Source organism: Camponotus vicinus, unplaced genomic scaffold (genome assembly GCF_025532165.1).
Source record: "Camponotus vicinus isolate PSW18456_S1 unplaced genomic scaffold, iyCamVici1.0 SCAF_6, whole genome shotgun sequence".
Taxonomy (NCBI): Eukaryota; Metazoa; Arthropoda; class Insecta; order Hymenoptera; family Formicidae; genus Camponotus; species Camponotus vicinus.
The window spans coordinates 12,798,180-12,826,087 of record NW_028141978.1 but is presented as its reverse complement, the minus strand read 5'-3'; the positions used below and the strand labels follow the sequence as shown (position 1 = coordinate 12,826,087).

General features: G+C 25.0%; 1 protein-coding gene, 3 non-coding genes and 1 pseudogene across 8 annotated transcripts; all 5 read right to left on the bottom strand.

Moving 5' to 3' along the window:
* Positions 1 to 1,862: 1,862 nt before the first annotated feature.
* Positions 1,863 to 10,941, bottom strand: LOC145972628 (aminopeptidase N-like). Of its 4 annotated transcripts, XM_083101361.1 has the most exons (14): positions 10,779 to 10,941; positions 9,232 to 9,752; positions 8,376 to 8,822; positions 7,798 to 7,978; positions 6,748 to 6,889; positions 6,377 to 6,455; positions 5,353 to 5,705; positions 3,960 to 4,240; positions 3,429 to 3,643; positions 3,203 to 3,277; positions 2,996 to 3,070; positions 2,830 to 2,899; positions 2,501 to 2,584; positions 1,863 to 2,312 (listed from the first exon to the last, which is right to left on the bottom strand). In XM_083101361.1, the coding sequence occupies exons 2-14, from the start codon at positions 9,687 to 9,689 to the stop codon at positions 2,157 to 2,159; spliced, it is 2,616 nt and encodes an 871-aa protein (XP_082957487.1). In that variant the 5' UTR covers positions 9,690 to 9,752; positions 10,779 to 10,941; the 3' UTR covers positions 1,863 to 2,156. The 4 variants fall into 4 exon arrangements, with proteins under 4 accessions (XP_082957487.1, XP_082957486.1, XP_082957488.1 ...); XM_083101360.1 differs by having other exon boundaries at positions 2,996 to 3,277; XM_083101362.1 differs by having other exon boundaries at positions 2,996 to 3,277; positions 9,232 to 9,472.
* A 3,674-nt stretch (positions 10,942 to 14,615) lies between these two features.
* LOC145972626 (aminopeptidase N-like) lies at positions 14,616 to 26,527 on the bottom strand (annotated as a pseudogene). The gene is made up of 14 exons (XR_014439237.1): positions 26,317 to 26,527; positions 22,180 to 22,700; positions 21,348 to 21,776; positions 20,684 to 20,864; positions 19,705 to 19,846; positions 19,349 to 19,427; positions 18,326 to 18,676; positions 16,928 to 17,208; positions 16,397 to 16,611; positions 15,964 to 16,245; positions 15,801 to 15,870; positions 15,472 to 15,555; positions 14,928 to 15,284; positions 14,616 to 14,651 (listed from the first exon to the last, which is right to left on the bottom strand). The product of XR_014439237.1 is annotated as an aminopeptidase N-like (transcript).
* On the bottom strand, positions 22,983 to 23,102 carry LOC145973954 (5S ribosomal RNA). Its single transcript, XR_014439591.1, has one exon. It is a non-coding gene; the product is annotated as a 5S ribosomal RNA (ribosomal RNA).
* LOC145973963 (5S ribosomal RNA) lies at positions 23,362 to 23,481 on the bottom strand. Its single transcript, XR_014439599.1, has one exon. It is a non-coding gene; the product is annotated as a 5S ribosomal RNA (ribosomal RNA).
* LOC145973962 (5S ribosomal RNA) lies at positions 23,741 to 23,860 on the bottom strand. Its single transcript, XR_014439598.1, has one exon. It is a non-coding gene; the product is annotated as a 5S ribosomal RNA (ribosomal RNA).
* Positions 26,528 to 27,908: the final 1,381 nt, after the last annotated feature.

Sequence of the window (27,908 nt, the reverse complement as noted above, 5' to 3'; positions counted from 1 at the left end):
TCATAATTGATCGATTGATTTTAATTTTTACCTATCCTGCAAAGTATCTAAGTAAAGTTATTAGATAGCTTTATCATTGATTATAGTCTCAATTTTTATCTCGAAAAAGTTTCGTTTCGATTTAATCGTTTGGTTAAAAGTTATAAATTTTTTTCTCAAATTGATGCACTTTGAGCATTTCGCTTTGTATATTGGTGTAAAAATAAATTAATGAAACAAAAAAAAATATAAAAATATATTTTATAAATTTATTATTCCATTAAATTATTTTATATACATACTTTTTCAAGGATGAAATCACATAATATGAAGGCACATAATATTTTTGAAAAGTTTATTCTTTCTATTTTTTAAGCCTGAATATTTTTTATAGATATTATTAACAATACTTATTTTTATCATAGATAAAATAAAATATACACAACTTTTATAATACTTCTATTAAAAATAATTGCAAAATGATTAGCATTATTAATTTTGACAGTAACAATATTACATTGTGCACAATTTTTCTATAATTTTTCATCGCTTGTATCACAATTTAATGATCGTAAATACTTTTAATATATTGATTGTTTAAAACTAATAAATCTTTACTTCACAATAAAAGAAATAGGGCTTAATAGAATAACAAATAAGTCCCGAAAAAGAAACAAATTTCATGACATTATATGCCGTATTTTGGTTAAGATTGCTTGAACACTAATTTAATATATCTATGGATAGAAGGAAAATGTAGATGATTATAGATAACCCATACTCTTGTGTTCATCAAATTTTTCACATTACAGTTTATACATACATAGACACACATACATATATATCTAATAGATAACAAATAATTATTTTATATCAATTCGAATATATAACATAACTAAACGTGTAACATTTAAGCTTTTTGTTAATTTTAACATAAACTTAATTGTTAATTCATTTTCTATTAGAGACATCAAATTACAGATTTTAATATTGCGGCACATACATTATACATATATGATGACGCATCACCGATATCTTGCGTGCTGCATGATAAATTTTTGGCATCAATCTAAAATTTTTGGAAGCCTTAGATGTCTTCGAATTACAAGAATAAATAGCTTTTTTTATATTAAAAAGTCATTGTAGTTAGAAATATTAAAACACGTAATTTGTTCTAAATCTTCAAATAAAATAATCAGTATCATCTGTATTGAATTTAATCTGACAAACTTCATCAAACAAAACTTTTAAACTCTAAATTCGACAAAGAAATTAAGTTAAGTCCAAATCAATTTGTTGAATCTAATTCAGAACAGAATATCTGATATTTTATTTCTATTTATTTAGCATTTGATTCTAATTTATATATCATCCAATTGTTCATTTTTTTCTCTCTTCTTTTTATACCTATTGAATAATTATCACAAAAAATTGTTGGATATACATATTTACCACCATTACGCTATTATAGTTATAAATATGATTGGACTTCTCTAGTTCCTTTTTTGTACATTGTCGCATGTGTAGTTCACTATCCTTTGCATTATTCAGTCGAAATCATTCTGTTACTTCTGTTGTAATGATTATTTAACACTCGTTCAATATATCATATTATGTTTTTCTTATGTAGAGTACGCTAAAGTTACATCCATCAGGCACGTTGTGTTTCATACTTTGCTCAATAAAAATAATAATCATTAATCATTAACTCTTTGAATTTATGATTAGTATCTAGTTATTAAGTTTTATTTTATGTTTTATAACATTTGTATGATAATTATGAAATACTTCATATGTGCATTACATAAACACATATCAAACATTATATAAACACATTCATCTTAAAAAAAAACATTCTTTTTAAATTATCATACACAATACTTTAAAAAATAGAAATATTGTAAAAAAATTGCATAAAACATATGCAAAAGACAGAAATGTGATAACGTGAAACGTGAAAACGTGATAATGCTTACTATCACTATTTAAATGGAACTCATCAACTTTTTATTCTATTATAACTCAACCGCTTTGTTGTTGTTATCATATATGTATTTCTCGTTCGTGAATGTATATTTTTAAACAAAATGAATAAATGAAAGTACAAAAACTATCCATATATTAAAAGTAAATATGTGCATGCATTACATTTCGATATCTTTTCCTGGTTTCATTGATTAATCAGCCAAGAATTCTTTAAATATACCATCAAAGTCTTTTATAAGATACCGATACTCGTACAGTTGAGTCTTTAATTGATGCCAACGTAGTTCTAACTTGCGATTTACATACATTATTATCATATTCATTGTAAGTGGCAAGGATTTCCTTACCTAAAACGGAATATTTTAATATTTATTTCAACAATAATTTCTTTTCATACTATAAAAGTCAGTCATAATTTTTGGTTATTAACATAATTAGCATAAGATAGTTATTTGATATAAAAATAAATACATAAATAAACTTAATAATAAGAAATTCACAACTAAATATGTATATCTAAATTTCTAATATTTACCGTGTTACCGTTTTCATGATATTCATAATTAATCATATAGTCTGGATATTTATGATACCTGAAAATAGCTATGTATTCCTTTATCTAAAATAAATTATTTTTTTAGATCAACATGTAAATGTTAATTTTGCCTTATAATGTAAGAATATACATATATCATAGAACAGATAAATCTATAACATGTTTAGATATAACACATATATCTAAAATATATTTAGATACAGTATATATATTGATAATTGAGATTCAAAACAAGATATTAATAAACAATTATATATATGTGCATGTACATATGTATACGAGTCTACATATAAATTTATAAAATTTACCTCATTTATTTGTTGTTTAGAATATATGTGATTAATGAATATAGTTAATGCTGTAATATAGCTGATTTCTCTATAAAAACAAAATAATAGATTTATATAATTAGAAAATGGAACAAGTCTTTATAATTACATAAGTATTACATATTTATAAAAAAGTAGTCATTACTTCGGTTTTGTTTTGTATAAATTGTTGAAATTAAATAATCCAGTCCTTGCATGCCTCGCAACAATAATACAAAAACTGTTTATATAATCCATAGTTATTGTCATTTTAGTCGATATATTTATATACTGGAGAATGATTGAAGGATTTTTGGAACAAGTTAAAAATTTTAAAATACTATTATCTGATTCTTTCGAATATATATCATACACTTGCATCCAAGTATCGTTTCCCGCTGTCATCAAACCATTGCAGAATGTCCATTCTTTCCATCCCAACCAAATTCTACGATATTCAAAATGAAATAAAAATAAATTATTAGAATTTATAATCTTATACCTTGATCACATAAATTATCAAATGTTTCACAACGCTACGAGAGAAAATGTTTTTATAAAATGATCGTAATTGAAAAATAACTTCAAACCGTAATTACTTGTATGATGAAAATTTGTTATAACTTAAAAGATACAACTTTAATTCATGATAGGCTATTGAAAAGCAGTAATAATGACTTAAAGTGCATAACCATCTTGCAGCCTCTTGCCTCAAACATTTAGTGAAAATGCTCCCTTGAATGATTCCATCCGGTTCAAAATTCGGATATTTTATTTCCCATAACATCTTACTCAATGATTGCATCATTTCTTTCTACAAATTGTTACGCAATATATAAAAATGTATATATTTTAAAATTTATATATAATACATTAAAATGTACATATTTATTTATATATTATAGAAGAATTGATAAAGTGCATACGCATATGCTATTATTTAAAATGGAAATAGGAGCGGAAGTTGTTTCGTGAATCTTAGAGAGTTAAATATTATGTATACTCATCTATAATTTATCGAAAATAATTTTAAGTTATAAATGTGTTGTGTATATTGTTAATATAAATATATAAATTATTTAACATAAAAGACACGGTTTATTATTTACAAAAACTGATATTATTTATACCTTTATAGGGCTATATGCGCTTTCTGGATATGCAAAGAAACCCGAGATATATTCCAAGTTTTTGAACATAGGATACCATGCGATATAATCTGTATCTTGCCACAGGTAGTGTGAAATACCCAAGAATGCAGTAGAATTTAGTCGGCCTGTCATCAGAAAATGAAATGCGTCGTCGATGATTTTAGCACGATCGACAACATGTATTTTTCCAAAGAATTTGGAGTTCAGATAGTGCGAAAGTCTATTCCAATTCCTGGCATCATAATTGACGCGATAACATCCTATTGTATGATAAATAAATTCTATCAATGAATTAAATTAAATTTTTTTTAAATTCGAATTTGTCAAGTAATAATTTGAAATATCTTCTTATATTCTTATAAAAAATGTATTAGAAATTATGTATTAAAAATTTGCAATTATTATAAGAAGCAAATTGTGGACTGAATATTAAATTATGTCATGCTGATAAATCAATGTACTAATAACGTTATGTCAACTTAAATTCATTTTGACTACATTGATGATAATCAAAATTGATAATCAAATTATACCATATATTTCATTATGTGTAACGTTTTAATGTATGTACAATCTTTAGATCGTGCGTAAAATTTTATTATAATAACAGTACAGAATGTAGACATAATTTATCAAATAGAAATAATCAAATAAAAAATAGCTAATTTATACATATGTATGTGTAGCAAATTGCAGATTATCATATTCAATTAAATATAATAATTAAACTATCCAATAATTAAATTTTTAAATATTAAATAATTTTAAGCATAGTTGGATACCAAAAAAAAGTTCTCTAACTAATATATAAAAAGATTTGCTACTTCTATAACTTAAATAACATAAATTAAATTATATATACATTGAATTATACGGATACGGTGTCCCATTTTAACTTTTACGCAGTAATAACTCGAAAACAGGCGGAAAAAAATGGAAAAAAATGTTTCAAATAAAAGTTGTAGAGTTTTGAAGGGGAAATGAAGATAGGAATATTAAGACTTTATAGGGAACTTGAATGTGAAAGTCAATGTCAACCTAATTTTTTTTAAATGGAACTATTCTATATGTAATTTGTGTATAAAATCAATTCCTTACAATATTCCCCGTAAAAAGTTGTAAGGGTAAGATAGTAAAAAATTGAATAGTTTACGAAATATTTTATACTTTAAGTTAACAAAATTTTAAACAAAAACTATAAAGTATCTCTTAAAATATTTATTTTTTGATTACTTAAATGCTTTTATGAATAGAATAATGAGAGGAATCAATAGCATAAAGAAAACACGTAATTATTTTTAAGAAAAAGTATGAATTTGCAAAGAGCACCTACATATTTAAAAGTCCAATAAATTTATCGATAAATATTTACCACTTTGTAACTTGACCAATACAGAGTCATTCTCGTTCTTGAGATCTGTAATAATTTGTGAATGATACGAAATATGTGGTATTAGCCACACTACAATCGAAATATTCTTCAAACGAGTCTGCGTAACATTATTCATATCTATATATTTATTCAATATCCATATAACTGCATTAAAATCTTCTACCGATATATTCAAACTGTTTTCATCATAATTTCTTTGCACATTTATCACAGGGTAATAATTTAGTTGTGTCCAATTAGTTATTTTGTCTTCTAATTTGTATTTTATTTTGAAAGATGATTTTGACATGACAGCTTGCATTTCGTTCCAGAAATCACTACTGCTTGTATAGCTAAAAATCGAAACAAATGATAAGAAAAAATTAATAAAAGAAAATATCTTAAGAAAAATATTGTAACGCAATAAAAATTTTAAAGGACGAAGTAGAAAGAAAGAGTAGTAGTGATAGTAGTGTAAGTTATATTAAATAGAATTAGAGCGATAAGAAAGTATTGATGGTAAATGGTAGAAAAGAATAAAAAGAATAGTAATTAAAAAAGACGAATGTGTCACAGTAAAGAAATAAAAGAATATTTAAATAAAAAGAATTAAAAGGCACGAGTAGAGAACATATGGGAAATATAAAAAACAAGAATTAAAACGGAAATACAGATGAAAGAAGAAGTTAGGGAAAATTAAAGAAAAACGAAAATTAAAATAATAGATAAATAGAAAAGAAAATTAAAATAATAATAAGTACAAACACAATAAGATAAGAGGTAAAAATTAACATACGAAGAATTAACAAGTCTTGAAATTACTATTAAAATTAAATATCAATAAATTTAGAAACACATAAATGAAAAAAGGAATAGGAAAGAAGATCGAGAAGTATACAAAAATAAATTTCAAAAATTAACAAACAAAGTAAAATATGATTATAAAAAAAGGAAAATTAAAAAATCATTTAAAAATATGTACTTACATTTATAATATAATTATATTTTAATCTGTATTACTCACCAATAATTTAAATATGTTTTGATACCATTCCGGAAAACTTCTTCTGAGAAAGTTTGCAATATGTAGAACATAAGGCTTGCTACGGAAATTGACATTATAAAGTAAAAGTGATGTATGAATAAAATAAATTTGCTATACATCACTTGGATATATATAAATTTATGGGCACAACTTATTTGTATGATAAACAAAAGTTTATTTTATTTTTCTGGTAAATATTAATATTTATATAAACAATAATATAAATAAATTATAAAAAATAACTAACTTACATGTAAAACAATTAAGTTATTTTTTATTATAATGTTTTTTTATATCCAGCATTAAAGATTCAGTCTATCAATAATTAATTATTTGCTTGATGTTGATACCTTTGATGTAACGAGGTACTTCAAAAGAGCTATTGAATTCTGATTTGATTGTGAGCGGCCATGTGTTCTTGGTGCTCCAATGAAGCAAATCATGTTGCATTTGAACCACAAAGAAATCTTGTATCCGAAAATCTGGGAATTTCTGGACGCGAAAAAATTTTAGTCTAAATAAATATTTAATCAAAACAAATGCTCACACACATTAACAACATACATTAGAACTGTTACAACATATTAAAAAGAATTTACACACATTTGCTATTGTATTTTTCTTTTTAAATTTATAAAAATTTTAAATTATCTAATGACATTCAATCATATTTTTGACATTCAATCAAATTATATATTTTCGAAGTTATTTAAAAGTATATATGTTAATATATATAAATTATGATACTTTAATTTAATATTGCTTTTGTGGTAAATTAGAGCTAATTACACGGGCCTGCGAAATTTTAGGTTCGGTTAGTTACAGAATTTTCTTATAACTTCAGATTTGTATATCTCAGCGAAAAAAAATCGTGCGAAAGTAATCGAAAATGGATTTGAAAGATGAAAATTAATAATATACGATGCCAAAATCGTGCGAACGTAATCGAAAATGGATTTGAAAAATGAAAATTAATATTATACGATGCCATTGGCAGAAATATTTCAAAGAAATTACGTTCTTCCATAATAAATTTATGAAATTTGCCGAAATTGCCATTTTTGGGCTATTTAACTATAAATTACTCAAAAACCTGACGTTCTGAAGAAATTCTGCGGTCAGTTTCGCGTTATCAGCGTCAAAAAATCTATCAGATTCACCTACTCTGCTTTTTGTAATTCACCAAACCTAAAATTTCGCAGGCCTGTGTTTTATCGCATAGATTAGAAATTTTAGAAATAAAATTCCGATGTAACTTACGTTAGTATATATTGAATGATAAAAAACAGTTACAAAGGTTTAGGAACATTTTAAATTCTGTATATAGAAGTCTGAATATTTTTACATTATTCTGATTATGTGTGTGTGATTGAAATAATTAATGCCAAATATAAAATAACCTGATCGACGGCATAAATTCCAAAAAATGTAGCGAAGCCTTTGCTTAACCAGGGTTCCCACTTATATGGATCGATTACATTATAAAGCCATTCGTGTGCCACCTTATATCCTATTACTCGCGCTATTTCAATTTTGCGTATCTCAGCATCTATTTCTTCATTAAAGATAATATCTTCTTCTCTAAAAATAATTCGCAAATATTACAATAAAGTCGAGAATGCCTGTTATAAATATGTTACATATATGAAAATTAGTTATATTATAGATAAATTGAATGATTAAATTAAATAGATAAAAAAGAAATGTATAATTGCTTTAAACAAGAAATAATATATTATATATGTTCATTTACAAAAAAAACACACATACACACATACGCAAATTACTCTACATGTTAAACTGTAATACATTATTATTATTATTATTATTATTATTATTTATTGGAACTACAAAATAATATAAAAAGATACATAAATTTGAATTCTCTATAATATTGAATAATGAGAAAAAATATTATTTTTTTATGTATATTGACATTTCTCTCTAAATATACTTACTTATATCAAAAAATATTTACCTATAAAGAACAAATCCCAATATTATCTCTTCTGTATCAAGCAACTCCGGAATCGCGATGTGATTAGTATCCTGAGTTTTCCTGACATACGGCAATTCCTTTACTAAGAACCACGCGATATTTTTAGCAACTGTGTATGCAAATTTCGCATACGGTCGTATGTCTATTCTGCACAACAATTTGGTATTCCAATTTGCAATAGATGCAAAATCAAACACACTCGCCGCTATGAAATAAACGGGCATTACGGGAGTAGTTTGGAAGCGTGTCCATTGCATATCATTTTCATCCGCTTTTACATTCTTCCATATTTCGGGCATATTTGATAAAGCCGTGAAGTTTTTATGATGCTGTATAGAAATGCTATAACTAGCACATATAGTGTCTTTTAAAAGTGGAAATAATCTTCGAGTCGCAAATTTGTAATAATGCGTTGCGGCCAACCACCTAGCATATATGTATAACAGTATATTTTAAATAACACAAAATTTTCAGTTATCGCTGAAGTCTTAGAAATTATAAAGAAAAATAGAAAAAAAGAGAAAAAAGAGAAAGAAAACGAGGAAAAGAAAAAATATATCATAATACAATGTGTTTAAAGAATAGTAGTAACATATTATATACTACAATTGTGCAATGTGAAAAATGCTTTTTCTGAATTTATTATTTATCAGACAACTTTTTACGAACTGTAAGAGGGAGAAAACTATGTTTTAGTAATAATTTATTAAATCATACACATATACATATATTAAGACCATGCCTTGATAATAATACGAATACTTTGTAAAGAATTGAAACAAGAAATTAATGTAATTAGAACACCTCAATATTTAACACTTTAAAAATTGCTCACACTCTATCATTTTGTTGATTCATGTAAGTTCTGAATCCTCCATTTTCAGCTAAAAGTCCCATAAATTTCATATTCAGAGTGTAAAATCCTAATGATAAATTGTACGGGAAAGAAATGGTAGTTATATATGTTTCATTGTTATAGATAAATTCATCAGTGTTATGGGCAAAAGCTTCTTCTTCATTTTCTTTAGATATTTGTACATCATTTGTTATCCTAACTCGAAATATAGTCATCTTTTCTGTGTAAACGTATATATTTTGCGTTTTATAAGGAATATAAATGCTGACATTGTATTCGCCAAGGAAGACATTGTAGTTGACATTTAGTACAAAGTTGATGTTATAATGTTGTGGATATAATATGTCGAGTTTCGGTATGGACATATGTTCATCAATAAAAAGAGCCGCTGCGATAATAAATATTAGACTACAACTTAACGCTTTTAGGAATGCCATGCCACTTTTTTCTTTCCAAATTTCTTCCTATCTATATTAACATGATCTTAATGTTCTGGGAATCTACCGAGAAATAACAACGCTCGACGTTATCATAAACATGCCAATAAAATGACTTTTAAAATCATAATAGTTAGGTTTAATAAGCGTTTTATTAATCAACAAACATAATATTTGATTAAATTAATCCTCAACATGTATTTGATTTCGAAAGTAATTATTTTTGAAAAACTTTAGGGCAATCAAGAAATTGTATTTCATACTTTTATTTTCTTTCTTATACGCAAACAATTCATTGCCTCTTAATTTATTGATAGATATTGTAACCAGATATTGTAAACTCTTTTTATATTAAATGTCTAAAATTAATATATTTTCTTATTATATAAGTAGATTAAAAGATAGGTTTCGAAAAAAAAATTCAACTGACATGAATTTCGCAATACGTCGTGTAATATATTATATAATAACGTTTTTTTTTTGTATTCCATAAATGATGAAATATTATTCCAGTAAAAATGTGAAGAAATGAATTGTATCGTTTTTAGGTCATAGGTTTTCAAATTTATCATCATTTAACACATTAGTTATTTCACACAAGTTTTTATATTACATAGTTATAATGTTAAATTTTCTTTAATTACAGCTATTATTATGTATGAAAAAGAGACAGTATATAAAAAATATTACAAAACCTTTTACTTAAAAAATCTAGCTTTAAGAGAAAAGAATTATAATGTTTTAGTACATATTTCAGTAAATGCAATATATAATATTAATTTAATTTGATTAGATTTAATCACATTGGCATAATTTAATAAAGAATTTCTTTATTAGATGTTTGATTTTAAATTAAATTGAATTCATTTCTAAGATAATATAATAATACACGCATACATGTGAAATTAAAATCTTTTTCCCCTACTATCTTTATAAAGACAATAATTTTGAGAAAAATGATCGTCTCTGAAGAAAAACTATGTTGGTTATGTATGTATGTTAAGATTATTTAAATTGTCCTCAACATATCTAATGTACACATTTTATTTTATTAAAAGCGGTTATATACCCTGTCTTGTTATAACTCACCTCGTATATTATGATGTCAGCTGATCAGAATTTAATACTTTGATAATAATTAAGATTATAATTAACTCTTTATTACTATAAATTATTATTAATATTGAAAATATATCTATATTAATTTGATCTCTCTCCCTCTATCTCTCTCTTGCCGTTCTGAGATACTACCGAGAAATGCCAACGTTCGACAAGCGATATCATAATAAGCATGTTATGGAAACAATTTTGAAGATCAAAATAATATAAAACCAGACTAATACGTGTCTTATCAGTTAATAAACACAATAAAATGCTAATATATGATTAAATCAACTTTCTGTTCGATATACTTAATTAATTATTTTTAAAATGCATTTTATAGCAATTAAAAAGTTGTATTCTCTCCATACTTTTATTCTTTCCTTATAAGCAAATAATCCATCGCCGTTTGTGTCTTAATTTATTGGCTTTAATTGTAGATTTATGGTATTCCATCAATGTCCAAAATATTTTATAAATACAATAAAAGTAGATAAAAAGGAAAACTAAAATAACTAAATATAACTATATTTTGTAAAATTATATCATAATATATATAAGTTTCATAATTTTGTGTAAGTATTACATAAATGGTAAAATATTATTCTATTAAAAGAAATGTGTGCACGGAAGGATGTAACATTTTTAGATAATTTATTTTCAAATTTATCAAGTTATTCACACACACACAAATTTTTATAAGTATATGCAATTATTTTATACTATTATATTAATCCTAAAAGCGTTATGGACACAATGTTTTTAATAATTTCGATATAATTTTAATTCTTAATCTTTTAAAGATATTTCAATTTAAAATTTTTAAAAGTATTGATATCATATGCATTATAATTAACATTGTTATAAAAAAATGTTTGATATTCGACATTAAAATAGAACTATAATTTGACTATTTCTAATAGATATTGATGAGTCAAAAATTAACAATACGCTCTCATCCTTAATCGAAGTTGTTAAGCCGAAGAAATAAAAGTTAAAAGGCTGGCTATCTTCGTTAGTTTCTTTCTGGACAGCAAACAAGCAAAATCATTTAAAGACAATGAAGACTTTTCTATACATTTTATATATATGCGCTTTTTTACGTGGACTTATTTTCATTTTCCGCAACTGCATCCTCATGAGGTGTAGGTGTAGGTGTAACCCCCTCCGAGCTAAAATGCGAAAATGTGTGAAATTGACCAAACACCCGCAACGCAAATTTATTTATCCCCCAAGAGAGAGTGATAGGTAACGTCAAAACCAAGGTCAAATAATTTTTTTTCTGAAATACAGCCAATTTTCAATTTTTTCCCCAAATTTTAGGGACCTCTAGCTCGGAGGGGGTTCATTTGCGGACCCATGTTCATGGGGATAAAAAGTCTTATTTTGACCTCTAGAATACGCTCCGAAAGTTTAGTGCATCATTTCAGATACAGCCTGTATATACCACCAAACGAAAATCGTTCCCCCCTCTCTCTCTCTCTTTCTCTCTTTCTCTCTTTCTCTCTCTCAATCCTACACATATATACAATTAGAAATTAAAATTAACTTAAAATTGGCTTAAATAATGATAATCAAAAAACTAATTAAAAATTGGCAAGTAACAGCCAGTAAACCACGATAGTTGGAACGCAAGAAAGAATAAAACGCTTTCCTCTTTCTTTTTTTAATTACTAGTATATTTCAAATTATTTAAAATACATGTATTAACACGAACGTTTCAAATCATAATTTGACCCATCTTCAGCATGACATTAATATTATGCATTAAAAAGTATTAAATAACATCTGAGATTATATAAATCCTTTCTAAATAGTTGCATTTGTGTATCGATTGTGACACTTCTTTGTGTCTCTAAACGAACTTGTTAATTAAGAGAAAATAAAGTTAAAGTGTCGGCTATTTACGTTAATTTCTTTCTGAATAACAAGCGATCAAAATCTTTCGAGGGTAATGAAGACTTTTTGACTTAATTTATATGTATACTTATCATGAAGAAAATAAATTTTTATTTTTCTTTAGAAGCTTGTTTTCTCAGTACTTTTAAATATATTTTATTTAGTTTAAGCAAAAGAATTGAATATCTTTTTTTCCGAGAATACGCCACAATATGTTCTATAGAGGAGATGCCCCACATTTTGCATTTTTTTACATGTACATTTATTACATTTTTGCTAAAATATTTTTTAAATGTTAAACGATATATGGCTACTTTTATATACACATGACTACTTTGATACAAGTAGAAAGCATTTTTCATTTACGAGAATCGATTTTGATATTTAAAATGTTACGACTTTTCATGACTCAAATTAAAAATCTAATTTTAATTAATTAATATAGCATATCTTCTTATCATTGATTATAGTCTCAATTTTCATTTCGAAAAAGTTTCGTTTCGATTTAAACGTTTGTTTAAAATTTATAATATATTTTTTCCTTATATTGATGCACTTTGAGCATTTCGCTTTGTACATTGCTCTAAAAATAAATTGATGAAGCAAAAAAACATATAAAAATATATTTTAGAAGTTTATTATTCAATTAAATTATTTTATATATATTTTTTTTAAGGACGAAATCACATAAAAAATAAAATAAAGTATACATAATTTTTATAATACTTTTGTTAAAAATAATTGCAATATGACTACATTGGTATTATTAATTTTGACAGTAACAATATTACAATTTGTGCACAATTTTTCTATAACTTTTCATCGCTTGTATCACAATTTAATGATCGTAAATATTAATATATTGATTGTTTAAAACTAATAAATCTTTACTTTATAATAAAAGAAATAGGACTTAATAGAATAAAAAGTAAGTCCCGAAAAAGAAACAAATTTCATAACATTATATGCCGTATTTTGGTCAGATATTGCGTGAACACTAAGATAATATATCTATGGATGGAAGGAAAATGTAGATGATTATAAATAACCTATTCTCTTGTGTTCATCAACTTTTTCATATTACAGTTTATACATACATAAACACACATACATTTGTATGTAATAGATAATGAATAATTATTTTATACCAATTCGAATATATAACATAACTAAACGTGTAACATTTAAGTTTTTTGTTAATTTTAATATAAACTTATGTCTTAATTCATTTTCTATTAGAGACATCAAATTACAGATTTTAATATTTGCGGCATATACATTATACATATATGATGAAGTACTGATATCCTGCGTGCTGCAAGCATGATAAATTTTTGGCATCAATCTAAAACTTTGGAAGCTTTAGATGTCTTCGAATTACAAGAATAAATGGCTTTTTTATATTAAAAAGTCATTGTATTAATTAGAAAAATTAAAACATGTAATTTGTTCTAAATCTTCAAATAAAATAATCAATACCATCTGTATTGAATTTAATCTAACAAACTCCATCAAACAAAACTTTTAAATTCTAAATTCGACAAAGAAATTAAGTTAAGTCCAAATCAATTTGTTGAATCTAATTCAGTACAGAACATCTGATACTTTATTTCTATTCATTTAGCATTTGATTCTAATTTGTATATCATCCACTTGTTCATTTTTTCTCTCATCTTTTTTTAGACTCATTGTATAATTATCACAAAAAATTGTTAGATATTTATTTTTTACCACCATTACGCTCTTATAGTTATAAATATGATTGCACTTCTCTAGTTCTTTCTTGTACATTGTCGCATGTGTAGGTCACTCTCTATCTTTTGCATTATTCAGTCGAAATCAATCTGTTACTTCTGTTGTAATGATTATTTAACACTCGTTCAATATTATGTTTTTCTTATGTAGAGTTTTCTTATGTACACTAAAGTTACATCCATCAGGCACGTTGTGTTTCATACTTTGCTCAATAAAAATAATTATCATTAATCATTAACTCTTTGAATTTATGATTAGTATCTAGTTATTAAGCTTTATCTTATGTTTTATAACATTTGTATGATAATTATGAAATACTTCATATGTGCATTACATAAACACATATCAAACATTATATAAACACATTTATCTTAAAAGAAACATTCTTTTTAAATTATCATACACAATACTTTAAAAAATAGAAATATTGTAAAAATATTGTATAAAACATTTGCAAAAGACAGAAAACGTGATAATGCTTACTATCACTATTTAAATGGAACTCATCAAATTTTTATTCTATTATAACTCAACCGCTTTGTTGTCGTTATCGTATATGTATTTCTCGTTCTTGAATGTATATTTTTAAACAAAATGAATAAATGAAAGTACAAAAACTATCCATATATTAAAAGTAAATATGTGCATTCATTACATTTCGTTATCGTTTCCTGGTTTCATTGATTAATCAGCCAAGAATTCTTTAAATATATCATCAAAGTCTTTTATAAGGTATCGATATTCGTACAGTTGAGTCTTTAATTGATGCCAACGTAGTTCTAACTTGCGATTTACATACATTACTATCATATTCATTGTAAGTGGCAAGGACTTCTTTACCTAAAACGGATTATTTTAATATTTATTTCAACAATAATTTCTTTTCATACTATAAAAGTCAGCCATAATTTTTGTTATTAACATAATTAGCATAAGATAGATATTTGATATAAAAATAAATACATAAATAAACTTAATAATAAGAAATTCACAACTAAATATGTATATTTAAATTTCTAAAATTTACGGTGTTACCGTTTTCACGATATTCATAATTAATCATACGGTCTGGATATTTATGATACCTGAAAATAGCTATGTATTTCTTTATCTGAAATAAATTATTTTTTTAGATCAACATGTAAATATTAATTTTGCCTCAGAATGTTAGAATATACATATATCATAGAACAGATAAATCTATAACATGTTTAGATATAACACATAAATCTAAAATATATTTAGATACAGTATATATATTGATAATTGAGATTCAAAACAAGATATTAATAAACAATTATATATATGTGCATGTACATATGTATACGAGTCTACATATAAATTTATAAAATTTACCTCATTTATTTGTTGTTTAGAATATACGTGGTTAATGAATATAGTTAATGCTGTAATATAGCTGATTTCTCTATAAAAACAAAATAATAGATTTATATAATTAGAAAATGGAAGTCTTTATAATTGCATGAGTATTACATATTTATAAAAAAGTAGTCATTACTTCGGTTTTATTTTGTATAAATTGTTGAAATTAAATAATCCAGTCCTTACATGCCTCGCAACAATAATACAAAAACTGTTAATATAATCCATAGTTATTGTCATATTAGTCATTATATTTATATACTGGAGAATGATTGAAGGATCTTTGGAACAAGTTAAAAATTTTAAAAAACTATTATCTGATTCTTTCAAATATATACCATACACTTGCATCCAAGTATTGTTTTCCGCTGTCATCAAACCATTGCAAAATGTCCATTCTTTCCATCCCACCCAAATTCTACGATATTCAAAATGATATAAAAATAAATTACTAGAATTTATAATCTGATACCTTGATCACATAAATTATCAAATGTTTCACAACGCTACGAGAGAAAATGTTTTTATAAAATGATTGTAATTGAAAAATAACTTCAAACCGTAATTACTTGTATGATGAAAATTTGTTATAACTTAAAAGATACGACTTTAATTCATGATTAGCTATTAAAAAGCAATAATAATGACTTAAAGTGCATAACCATCTTGCAGCCTCTTGCCTCAAACATTTAGTGAAAATGCTCCCTTGAATGATTCCATCCGGTTCAAAATTCGGATATTTTATTTCCCATAACATCTTACTCAATGATTGCATCATTTCTTTCTACAAATTGTTACGCAATATATAAAAATGTATATATTTTAAAATTTATATATAATACATTAAAATGTACATATTTATTTATATATTATAGAAGAATTGATAAAGTGCATACGCATATGCTATTATTTAAAATGGAAATAGGAGCGGAAGTTGTTTCGTGAATCTTAGAGAGTTAAATATTATGTATACTCATCTATAATTTATCGAAAATAATTTTAAGTTATAAATGTGTTGTGTATATTGTTAATATAAATATATAAATTATTTAACATAAAAGGCACGGTTTATTACTTACAAAAACTGATATTATTTATACCTTTATAGGGTTATATGCGCTTTCTGGTTATGCAAAGAAACCCGAGATATATTCCAAGTTTTTGAACATAGGATACCATGCGATATAATCTGTATCTTGCCACAGGTAGTGTGAAATACCCAAGAATACAGTAGAATTTAGTCGGCCTGTCATCAGAAAATGAAATGCGTCGTCGATGATTTTAGCACGATCGACAACATGTATTTTTCCAAAGAATTTGGAGTTCAGGTAGTGCGAAAGTCTATTCCAATTCCTGGCATCATAATTGACGCGATAACATCCTATTGCATGATAAATAAATTCTATCAATGAAATAAATTAAATTTTTTTTAAATTCGAATTTGTCAAGTAATAATTTGAAATATCTTCTTATATTCATATAAAAAATGTATTAGAAATTATGTATTAAAAATTTGCAATTATTATAAGAAGCAAATTGTGGATTAAATATTAAATTATGTCACGCTGATAAATCAATGTACTAAAAACGTTATGTCAACTTAAATTCATTTTGACTACATTGATGATAATCAAAATTGATAATCAAATTATACCATATATTTCATTGTGTGTAACGTTTTAATGTATGTACCCTTCTCTAGATCGTGCGTAAAATTTTATTATAATAACAGTACAGTATGTAGACATAATTTATCAAATAGAAATAATCAGATAAAAACTAGCTAATTTTTACATATGTGTGTGTAGCAAATTGCAGATTATCAGATTCAATTAAATATAATAATAAAACTATCCAATAATTAAGTATTTAAGTATTAAATAATTTTAAGCATAGTTGGATACCTAAAAAAAAGTTCTCTAACTAATATATAAAAAGATTTGCTACTTCTATAATTTAAATAACATAGATTGAATTATACATCGAATTATACATCAAATTATACATATACGGTGTCCCACTTTAACTTTTGCATAGTAGTAACTCGAAAACAGGCGTTTTGGAAAAAAATGTTTTAAATAAAAGTTGTAGAGTTTTGGAGGGAGAATGAAGATAGGAATATTAAGACTTTATAGGGAGCTTGAATGTAAAAGTCAATATCAACCTAATTTTTTTTAAATGAAACTATTCTATATGTAATTTGTGTATAATATCAATTCCTTACAATATTCCCCGTAAAGAGTTGTAAGGGTAAGATAGTAAAAAATTGAATAGTTTACGAAATATTTTATACTTTAAGTTAACAAAATTTTAAACAAAAACTATAAAGTATCTCTTAAAATATTTATTTTTTGATTACTTAAATGCTTTTATGCATAGAATAATGAGAGGAATCAATAATATTAAGAAAACACGTAATTATTTTTAAGAAAAAGTATGAATTTGCAAAGAGCACCTACATATCTAAAAGTCCAATAAATTTATAGATAAATATTTACCACTTTGTAACTTGACCAATACAGAGTCATTCTCGTTCTTGAGATTTGTAATAATTTGTGAATGATACGAAATATGTGGTATTAGCCACACTACAATCGAAATATTCTTCAAACGAGTCTGCGTAACATTATTCATATCTATATATTCATTTAATATCCATATATCTGCATTAAAATCTTCTACCTATATATTCAAACTGTTCATCATAATTTCTTTGCACATTTATCACAGGGTAATAATTTAGTTGTGTCCAATTAGTTATTTTGTCTTCTAATTTGTATTTTATTTTGAAAGATGATTTTGGCATGACAGCTTGCATTTCGTTCCAAAAATCACTACTGCTTGTATAGCTAAAAATCGAAACGAATGATAAGAAAAAAATAATGAAAGAAAATATCTTAAGAAAAATATTTTAACGCAATTAAAAATTTTGAAGGACGAAGTAAAGAGAAAGAGCTGTAGTGATAGTAGTGTAAATTATATTAAATAGAATTAGAGCGATAAGAAAGTATTGATGGTAAATGGTAGAAAAGAATAAATAGAATAGTAATTATAAAAAACAAATGTGTCACAGAAAAGAAATAAAAAAATATTTAAATAAAAAGAATTAAAAGGCACGAGTAGAGAACATATGGGAAATATAAAAAACAAGAATTAAAACGGAAATACAGATGAAAGAAGAAGTTAGGGAAAATTAAAGAAAGACGAAAATTAAAATAATAGATAAATAGAAAAGAAAATTAAAATAATAATAAGTACAAACACAATAAGATAAGAGGTAAAAATTAACATACGAAAAATTAACAAGTCTTGAAATTACTATTAAAATTAAATATCAATAAATTTAGAAACACATAAATGAAAAAAGGAATAGGAAAGAAGATCGAGAAGTATACAAAAATAAATTTCAAAAATTAACAAACAAAGTGAAATATGATTATAAAAAAAGGAAAATTAAAAAATCATTTAAAAATATGTACTTAAATTTATAATATAATTATATTTTAATCTGTATTACTCACCAATAATTTAAATATATTTTGATACCATTCCGGAAAACTTCTTCTGAGAAAGTTTGCAATATGTAGAACATAAGGCTTGCTACGGAAATTGACATTATAAAGTAAAAGTGATGTATGAATAAAATAAATTTGCTATACATCACTTGGATATATATAAATTTATGGGCACAACTTATTTGTATGATAAACAAAAGTTTATTTTATTTTTCTGGTAAATATTAATATTTATGTAAACAATAATATAAATAAATTATATAAAATAACTCACTTACATGTAAAACAATTAAGTTATTTTTTATTATAATGTTTTTTTATATGCAGTATTCAAAAATTAATTATTTGCTTGATGTTGATACCTTTGATGTAACGAGGTACTTCAAAAGAGCTATTGAATTCTGATTTGATTGTGAGCGGCCATGTGTCCTTGGTGCTCCAATGAAGCAAATCATGTTGCATTTGAACCACAAAGAAATCTTGTATCCGAAAATCTGGGAATTTCTGAACGCGAAAAAATTTTAATCTAAATAAATATTTAATCGAAACAAATGTTCACACATTAACAACATATATTAATACTGTTAGGATATATTAAAAAAAAATTTACACACATTCGTTCATTGTATTTTTCTTATTAAACCTTAAAAAATTTGTTAAACTATCTAATGATATTCAATCATATTTTTCAAATTGTGTATTTTTAAAGTTATTTAAAAGTATATATGTCAATATATATAAATTATGATATTTTAATTTAATATTGCTTTTGTGGTAAATTGGAGCTGATTACACGGGCCTGCGAAATTTTAGGTTCGGTTAGTTACAAAATTTTCTTATAGATTCATATTTGTATATCTCAGCGAAAAAAAATCGTGCGGAAGTAATCGAAAATGGATTTGGAAGGTGAAAATTAATATTATACGATGCCATTGGCAGAAATATTTCAAAGAAATTACGTTCTTCCATAATAAATTTATGAAATTTGCCGAAATTGCCATTTTTGGACTATTTAACTATAAATTACTCAAAAACCTGACGTTCTGAAGAAATTCTGCGTTGAGATTCGCGTTATCAGCGGAAAAAAATCTATCAGATTCACCTACTCTGCTTTTTGTAATTAACCAAACCTAAAATTTTGCAGGCATGTGTTATCGTATAGATTAGAAATTTTAGAAATAAAATTCCGATGTAACTTACGTTAGTATATATTGAAAAAAAAAAAAACAGTTACAAAGGTTTAGGAACATTTTAAATTCTGTATATAGAAGTCTGAATATTTTTACATTATTCTGATTATGTGTGTGTGATTGAAATAATTAATGCCAAATATAAAATAACCTGATCGACGGCGTAAATTCCAAAAAATGTAGCGAAGCCTTTGCTTAACCAGGATTCCCACTTATATGGATCGATTGCATTATAAAGCCATTCGTATGCCACCTTATATCCTATTACTCGCGCTATTTCAATTTTGCGTATCTCAGCATCTATTTCTTCATTAAAGATAATATCTTCTTCTCTAAAAATAATTCGCAAATATTACAATAAAGACGAGAATAAAGAAAATATTATATATGTTCATTTACAAAAAAAAACACACATACACACATATGCAAATTACTCTACATGTTAAACTGAAATACATTATTATTATTATTATTATTATTATTATTATTATTCATATTATTATTATTATTCATATTATTATTATTGTTCATATTATTATTATTATTCATGTTATTATTATTATTCATATTATTATTATTATTCATATTATTCATATTATTATTATTATTATTATTATTATTATTATTATTATTATTATTATTATTATTATTATTATTATTATTATTTATTGAGACTATAAAATAATATAAAAAGATACATAAATTTGAATTCTATAATATTGAGTAGCGAGAAAAAATATTACTTTTTTATATATACATTTTGACATATTGATATTTCTCTCTAAATATATTTACTTATATCAAAAAATATTTACCTATAAAGAACGAATCCCAATATTATCTCTTCTACATCGAGTAATTCCGGAATCGCAATGTGATTAGTTTCCTGAGTTTTCCTGATATGCGGCAAAAACCACGCAATATTTTCAGCAACATTGTGTGCAAATTTCACATAAGGCAGTATGTCTGTTCTGCACAAAAATTTGGTATTTCTACTTGTAATAAAGGCGAGATCAAACACACCCGCCGCTATGAAATAAACTGGCATTACGGGAGTAGTTTGGAAACGTGTCCATTGCATATTATTTTCATCCGCTTTCTCCCATATTTCGGGCATATTTGATAAGGCCGTATAGTTTTCATGATGCCTTATAGAAATGCTATAACTAGCACATATAGTGTCCTTTAAAAGTGGAAATAATCTTCGAGTCGCAAATTTGGAATAATGCGTTGCGGCCAACCACCTAGCATATATAACAGTATATTTTAAATAACACAAAAAATTTTCAGTTACTGCTGAAGTCTTAGAAATTATAAAGAAAAATAGAAAAAATAGAAAAGAGAAAGAAAACGAGAAAGAGAAAAAATACATCTTAACACAATGTTTAAAGAATAGTATAGTAACATATTTTATATTATAATTGTGCAGTGTGAAAAATGCTTTTTCTGAATTTATTATTTATCAGACAATTTTTTACGAACTGCAAGAGAGAGAGAGAAATATGTTTAAAAAATTTATTAAATCATACACATATACATATAGTAAGACTATGCCTTGATAATAATACGAATACTTTGTAAAGAATTGAAACAAGAAATTAATGTAATTAGAGCACCTAAATATTTAATATTTTAAAAATAACTCACATTCTATCATTTTGTTGATTCATGTAAGTTCTGAATCCTCCATTTTCAGCTAAAAGTCCCATAAATTTCATATTCAGAGTGTAAAATCCTAATGATAAATTGTACGGGAAAGAAATGGTAGTTATAAATGTTTCATTGTTATAGATAAAATCATCAGTGCTAGGGGCAAAAGCTTCTTCTTCATTTTCTTTAGATATTTGTGCATCGTTTGTTACCCTAACTCGAGTTATAGTCAGATTTTCTGTGTAAACGTATATATTTTGTGTTTCATAAGGAATATAAATGCTGACATTGTATTCGCCATGGAAGACATCGTAGTTGACATTTAGTACAAAGTTGATGTTATAATGTTGCGGATATAATATGTCGAGTTTCGGTATGGACATATGTTCATCAATAAAAAGAGCCGCCGCGATAATAAATATTAGACTGCAACTTAACACTTTTAGGAATGCCATGCCACTTTTTTCTTTCCAAGTTTCTTTCTATCTATATCAACTTGATCTTAATGTTCTGGAAATCTACCGAGAAATAACAACGTAATTTTTTTATTAAACATGCATACAAGGTAGAATATTTTTACTTGGTGTATTTTTTTTACCTCTGTAAGGTTTTTTTTTAGAGGGATTTATAAATTTTTAAACGCTGCGAATGCTGTTATTTGTCACCATTTCTCACGAAATGTATATACAATCTATTGAGTCAATAGTAATCACATAAGAAAATAATATAGCATATAAGGATTGGAATAAAAAAATTATGTCAATATTGAAAATATTTAAATTAGCAAAAAGAAAAGATTGTGCCAACAGTACATGGTGTTCCCAAGCGGTCACCCATCTAAGTACTGACCATGCCCAACGTTGCTTAACTTCAGTGATCGGACGAGAACTGGTGTTTTACAACGTGGTATGACCGTTGTCAGTAATAAGCCTTCCGTTGGTGAAGATGTAATTTTTGAATTTTTACAACGTATTTTATAAATTTTTAAACATATTGAATGCAATTATTTATAAATTTTCAAACGCTGCGAATGCTATTATTTATCACCATTTTTCACGAAATATACAATCTATTGACTCAATAATAATCACATAAAAAAATAATATAGCATATAAGGGTTGGAATAAAAAAAATTATATCGATATTGAAGATATTTAAATTAACAAAAAGAAAAGATGGTGCCAACAGTACATGGTGTTCCCAAGCGGTCACCCATCTAAGTACTGACCATGCCCAACGTTGCTTAACTTCAGTGATCGGACGAGAACTGGTGTTTTACAACGTGGTGTGACCGTTGTCAGTAATAAGCCTTTCGGTTGGTGAAGATATAATTTTTGAATTTTTACAACGTATTTTATAAATTTTTAAACATATTAAATGCAATTATTTATAAATATTCAAACGCTGCGAATGCTATTATTTAACACCATTTTTCACGAAATATACAATCTATTGACTCACTAGTAATCACATAAGAAAATAATGTAGCATATAAGGGTTGGAATAAAAAAATTATATCAATTTTGATAATATTTAAATTAACAAAAAAAAAAGATGGTGCCAACAGTACATGGTGTTCCCAAGCGGTCACCCATCTAAGTACTGACCATGCCCAACGTTGCTTAACTTCAGTGATCGGACGAGAACTGGTGTGTTACAACGTGGTATGACCGTTGCCAATAACAAGTCATTCGGTTGTTCAAAATATAATTTTTGCATTTTTACAACGTATTTTGTAGATTTTTATACATATTGAATGCAATTATTTATAAATTTTCAAACGTTGCGAATGCTGTTATTTATCACCATTTTTCATGAAATATACAATCTATTAACTCACTAGTAATCACATAAGAAAATAATATAGCATATAAGGGTTGGAATAAAAAAAAACCTTATAATAGTAAAAGAAATACGCCAAGTACATAGAAAATATTCTACCTTGTATGCATGTTTAATAAAAAAATTCCTTAAAAATAATTTACAGTAATTTTCCCTCAAGAAATCATTATTCTAAAAACAAAACCTCAACAAATAATTTTCATAAAAAAATATTAAAAAATAAAATATCAAAACTAAATATGAAACCAATAATTACTATTAGCCAAGTACTTAAGAGCAATTTGTAAATTTGATATAATATTTGCCATGAAATCAATTTTATACTGTAGAAATATTATACATAAGTTCTCCCTAAGAAATTAAAACGCATTTTATATTTATTCAGAGAAAATTGATGTTTAAAATATTTAATGAGAATTAGGCTTCTTTTAATTCTTAAAACATTTTTTATATAATGTATATATTTTTATATAATGTATATAATTTAAAAAAGAGAGTTTTACGCAAGTTTTAAATCACAGTCTTTAAATCGAAGTAAGTTATGAAACTTGGCATGCCCGGATTGTTTACATCATAAACAAATATATCTCCAATAAAATGTAAAATATTAGACGCTATGTAATTAAATATTTAATCTGTATTTGATTACGATCCAGGCACGCCAAGTTTTCATAACTTACTTCGATTTGAAGACTGCGATTTAAAACTTGCATAAAACTTTTTTTTAAATTATACACATTATATAAGTTTTAAGAATTAAAAGAATTCTAATTCTCATTAAATATTTTGAACATCAATTTTCTCTGAATAAATATAAAATGCGTTTTAATTTCTTAGGGAGAATTTATGTATAATATTTCTACAGTATAAAATTGATATTTCATGGCAAATATTATATCAAATTTACAAATTGCTCTTAAGTACTTGGCTAATAGTAATTATTGATTTCATATTTAGTTTTGATATTTTATTTTTTAATATTTTTTTATGAAAATTATTTATTGAGGATTTGTTTTTTAGAAAAATGATTTTTTGAAGGAAAATTACTGTAAATTATTTTTAAGGAATTTCTTTTTAAACATGCATACAAGGTAAAATATTTTTTATGTACTTGGCGTATTTTTATTACCTTTGTAAGTTTTTTTTATAAACATATTTAGAATGTAACGAAAAGATGATACAAGTAAGTATAAAATTTCAAAATCGTATATCTCAGGTACGAAGAGAGACCGCCACAAAATTTAAACGGTGTATTACTTACGAATGTATCCTCTACAATATATTTGAAAATAAAAATTTTTCGTGTAACTTAAAGTAAACATTTACCAAAATTACTTCTAGAATCATAGTAATCAGATTTAATAAGCATTTTATTAGTCAGCAAACACAATATTTGACTAATTTAATCCCCGCAACATATATTTGATTTCTAAAGTAACTATTTTTGAAAAACATTTTAGGGCAATCGAGAAATTTTATTTCATACTTTTATTCTCTTTCTTATACGCAAACAATTCATTGCCTCTTCATTTATTGACTAAATATTGTAAACTCTTTTTATATTAAATGTCTAAAATTAATATATTTTCTTATTATATAAGTATTAAAAGATAGGTTTCGAAAAAAGAATTCAACTGACATGAATTTCGCAATATGTCGTGTAATATATTATATAATAACGTTTTTCTTTATATTCCATAAATGATAAAATATTATTCCAGGAAAAATGTGAAGAAATGAAATGTATCGTTTTTAGGTAATAAGTTTCCAAATTTATCATGATTTAACACATTATATATTTCACACAAGTTTTTATATTACATAGTTGTAGTGATAAATTTTCGTTAATTACTGCTATTATTATGTATGAAAAAGAGACATTATATAAGAAATATTACATAACGTTTTATTTGAAAAATCTAGCTTTAAGATAAAAGAATCATAACTTTTTAGTACACATTTCAGTAAATATATAATATTAATTTAATTTGATTAGATTTAATCACATTGGCATGATTTAATAAAGAATTTCTTTATTAGATGTTTGATTTTAAGTTAAATTGAATTCATTTCTAAGATAATATAATAATACACGCACATGTGAAATTAAAATCTTTTTCCCCTACTATCTTTATAAAGACAATAATTTTGAGAAAAATGATCGTCTCTGAAGAAAAATACTATGTTGGTTATGTATGTATGTTAAGATTATTTAAATTGTCCTCAACATATGTAATGTACACATTTTATTTTATTAAAAGCGGTTATATACCCTGTCTTGTTAGAACTCACCTCGTATATTATGATGTCAGCTGATTAGAATTTAGTTCTTTGATAATAATTAAGATTATAATTAACTCTTTATTACTATATATTATTATTAATATTGAAAATATATCTATATTAATTTGATCTCTCTCCCTCTTTCTCTCTTGCTGTTCTGAGATACTACCGAGAAATGTCAACGTTCGACAAGCGATATCATAATAAGCATGTTATGGAAACAACTTTGAAAATCGAAATAATATGAAACCAGACTAATACGTGTCTTATCAGTTAATAAACGCAATAAAATGCTAATATATGATTAAATCAACTTTCTGTTCGATATATTTAATAATTAATTATTTTTAAAATGCATTTTATAGCAATTAAAAAGTTGTATTCTCTCCATTCTTTTACTTTTTTTTTATAAGGAAATAATCTATCGCCGTTTGTATCTTAATTTATTAGCTCTAATTGTAGATTTATGGTATTCCATCAATGTCCAAAATATTTTATAAATACAATAAAAATAGATAAAAAGGAAAACTAAATATAATTAAATTTTGCAAAATTATATCATAAAATATATAAGTTTCATAATTTTGTGTAAGTATTACATAAATGGTGAAATACTATTCTAGTAAAAAAATGTGTGCAAGGAAAGATGTAACGTTTTTAGATAATTTAAAATTTTAGATAATTTATAATTTAAATTTTTCAAATTTATCAAGTTTTTCACATACACACACACACACAAGTTTTTATACGTGTATATGCAATTATTTTATACTATTATACCAATCCTAAAAGCGTTATGGACTCAAAGTTTTTAATAATTTCGATATAATTTTAATTCTTAATCTTTTAAAGATATTTCAGTTTAAAATTTTTTTAAAGTATTGATATCATACCCTAACAATACACATGTCCATAGAATATCTAAAGGATAGCCAAAGGATATTTTATGTCCTCTGGATGTCCTCTCGATGACCTCTGGACATCTTTTGGACATGTGTGTTGTTAGGGTATGGATTATAATTAACTTGTTATTAAAAAAATGTTCGATTTTCGAACATTAAAATAGAACTTTATAAGCGTCAGATCAGTTTGCGAATTAAGGGAATAATTTATTACGTTAAAAAGTCTTGGTATTAATCGAAAGAATTGAAACATGTACTTGTTAGTTGTAAGCTTTGAATAGAGAAAACAATATTATTTGTTTTGAGTTTAATCTGATAACAAAACTATACATTTGATCTAAATTCGATAAAGAAATGTTGCGATCAATTTTAATCTAATCCAGTATGAACCTTTTAATTTTTGTTTCTAATTTATTTATTTAACGTTTAATCTATGTAATTATATTGATGATTGAGTTCTCTCCGGTATATTAATAATTTATTATCAGAGGACGGTGCGTGTATGATGTAATAAAATAGTCGTTCCACAAATGTTGTGCTTAAATGTGTTAGGCATAGCTGTAATACAAGATAATAGCTCTATAATATGTACGGAAAGTTTTGTAATAATAATCAAGAAGAAGAGAGAAATATTAACTTATACATTCCATTTATAATAGATTAGATGTGAGAATAATAAAGAGAGAATAAAGCTAATGT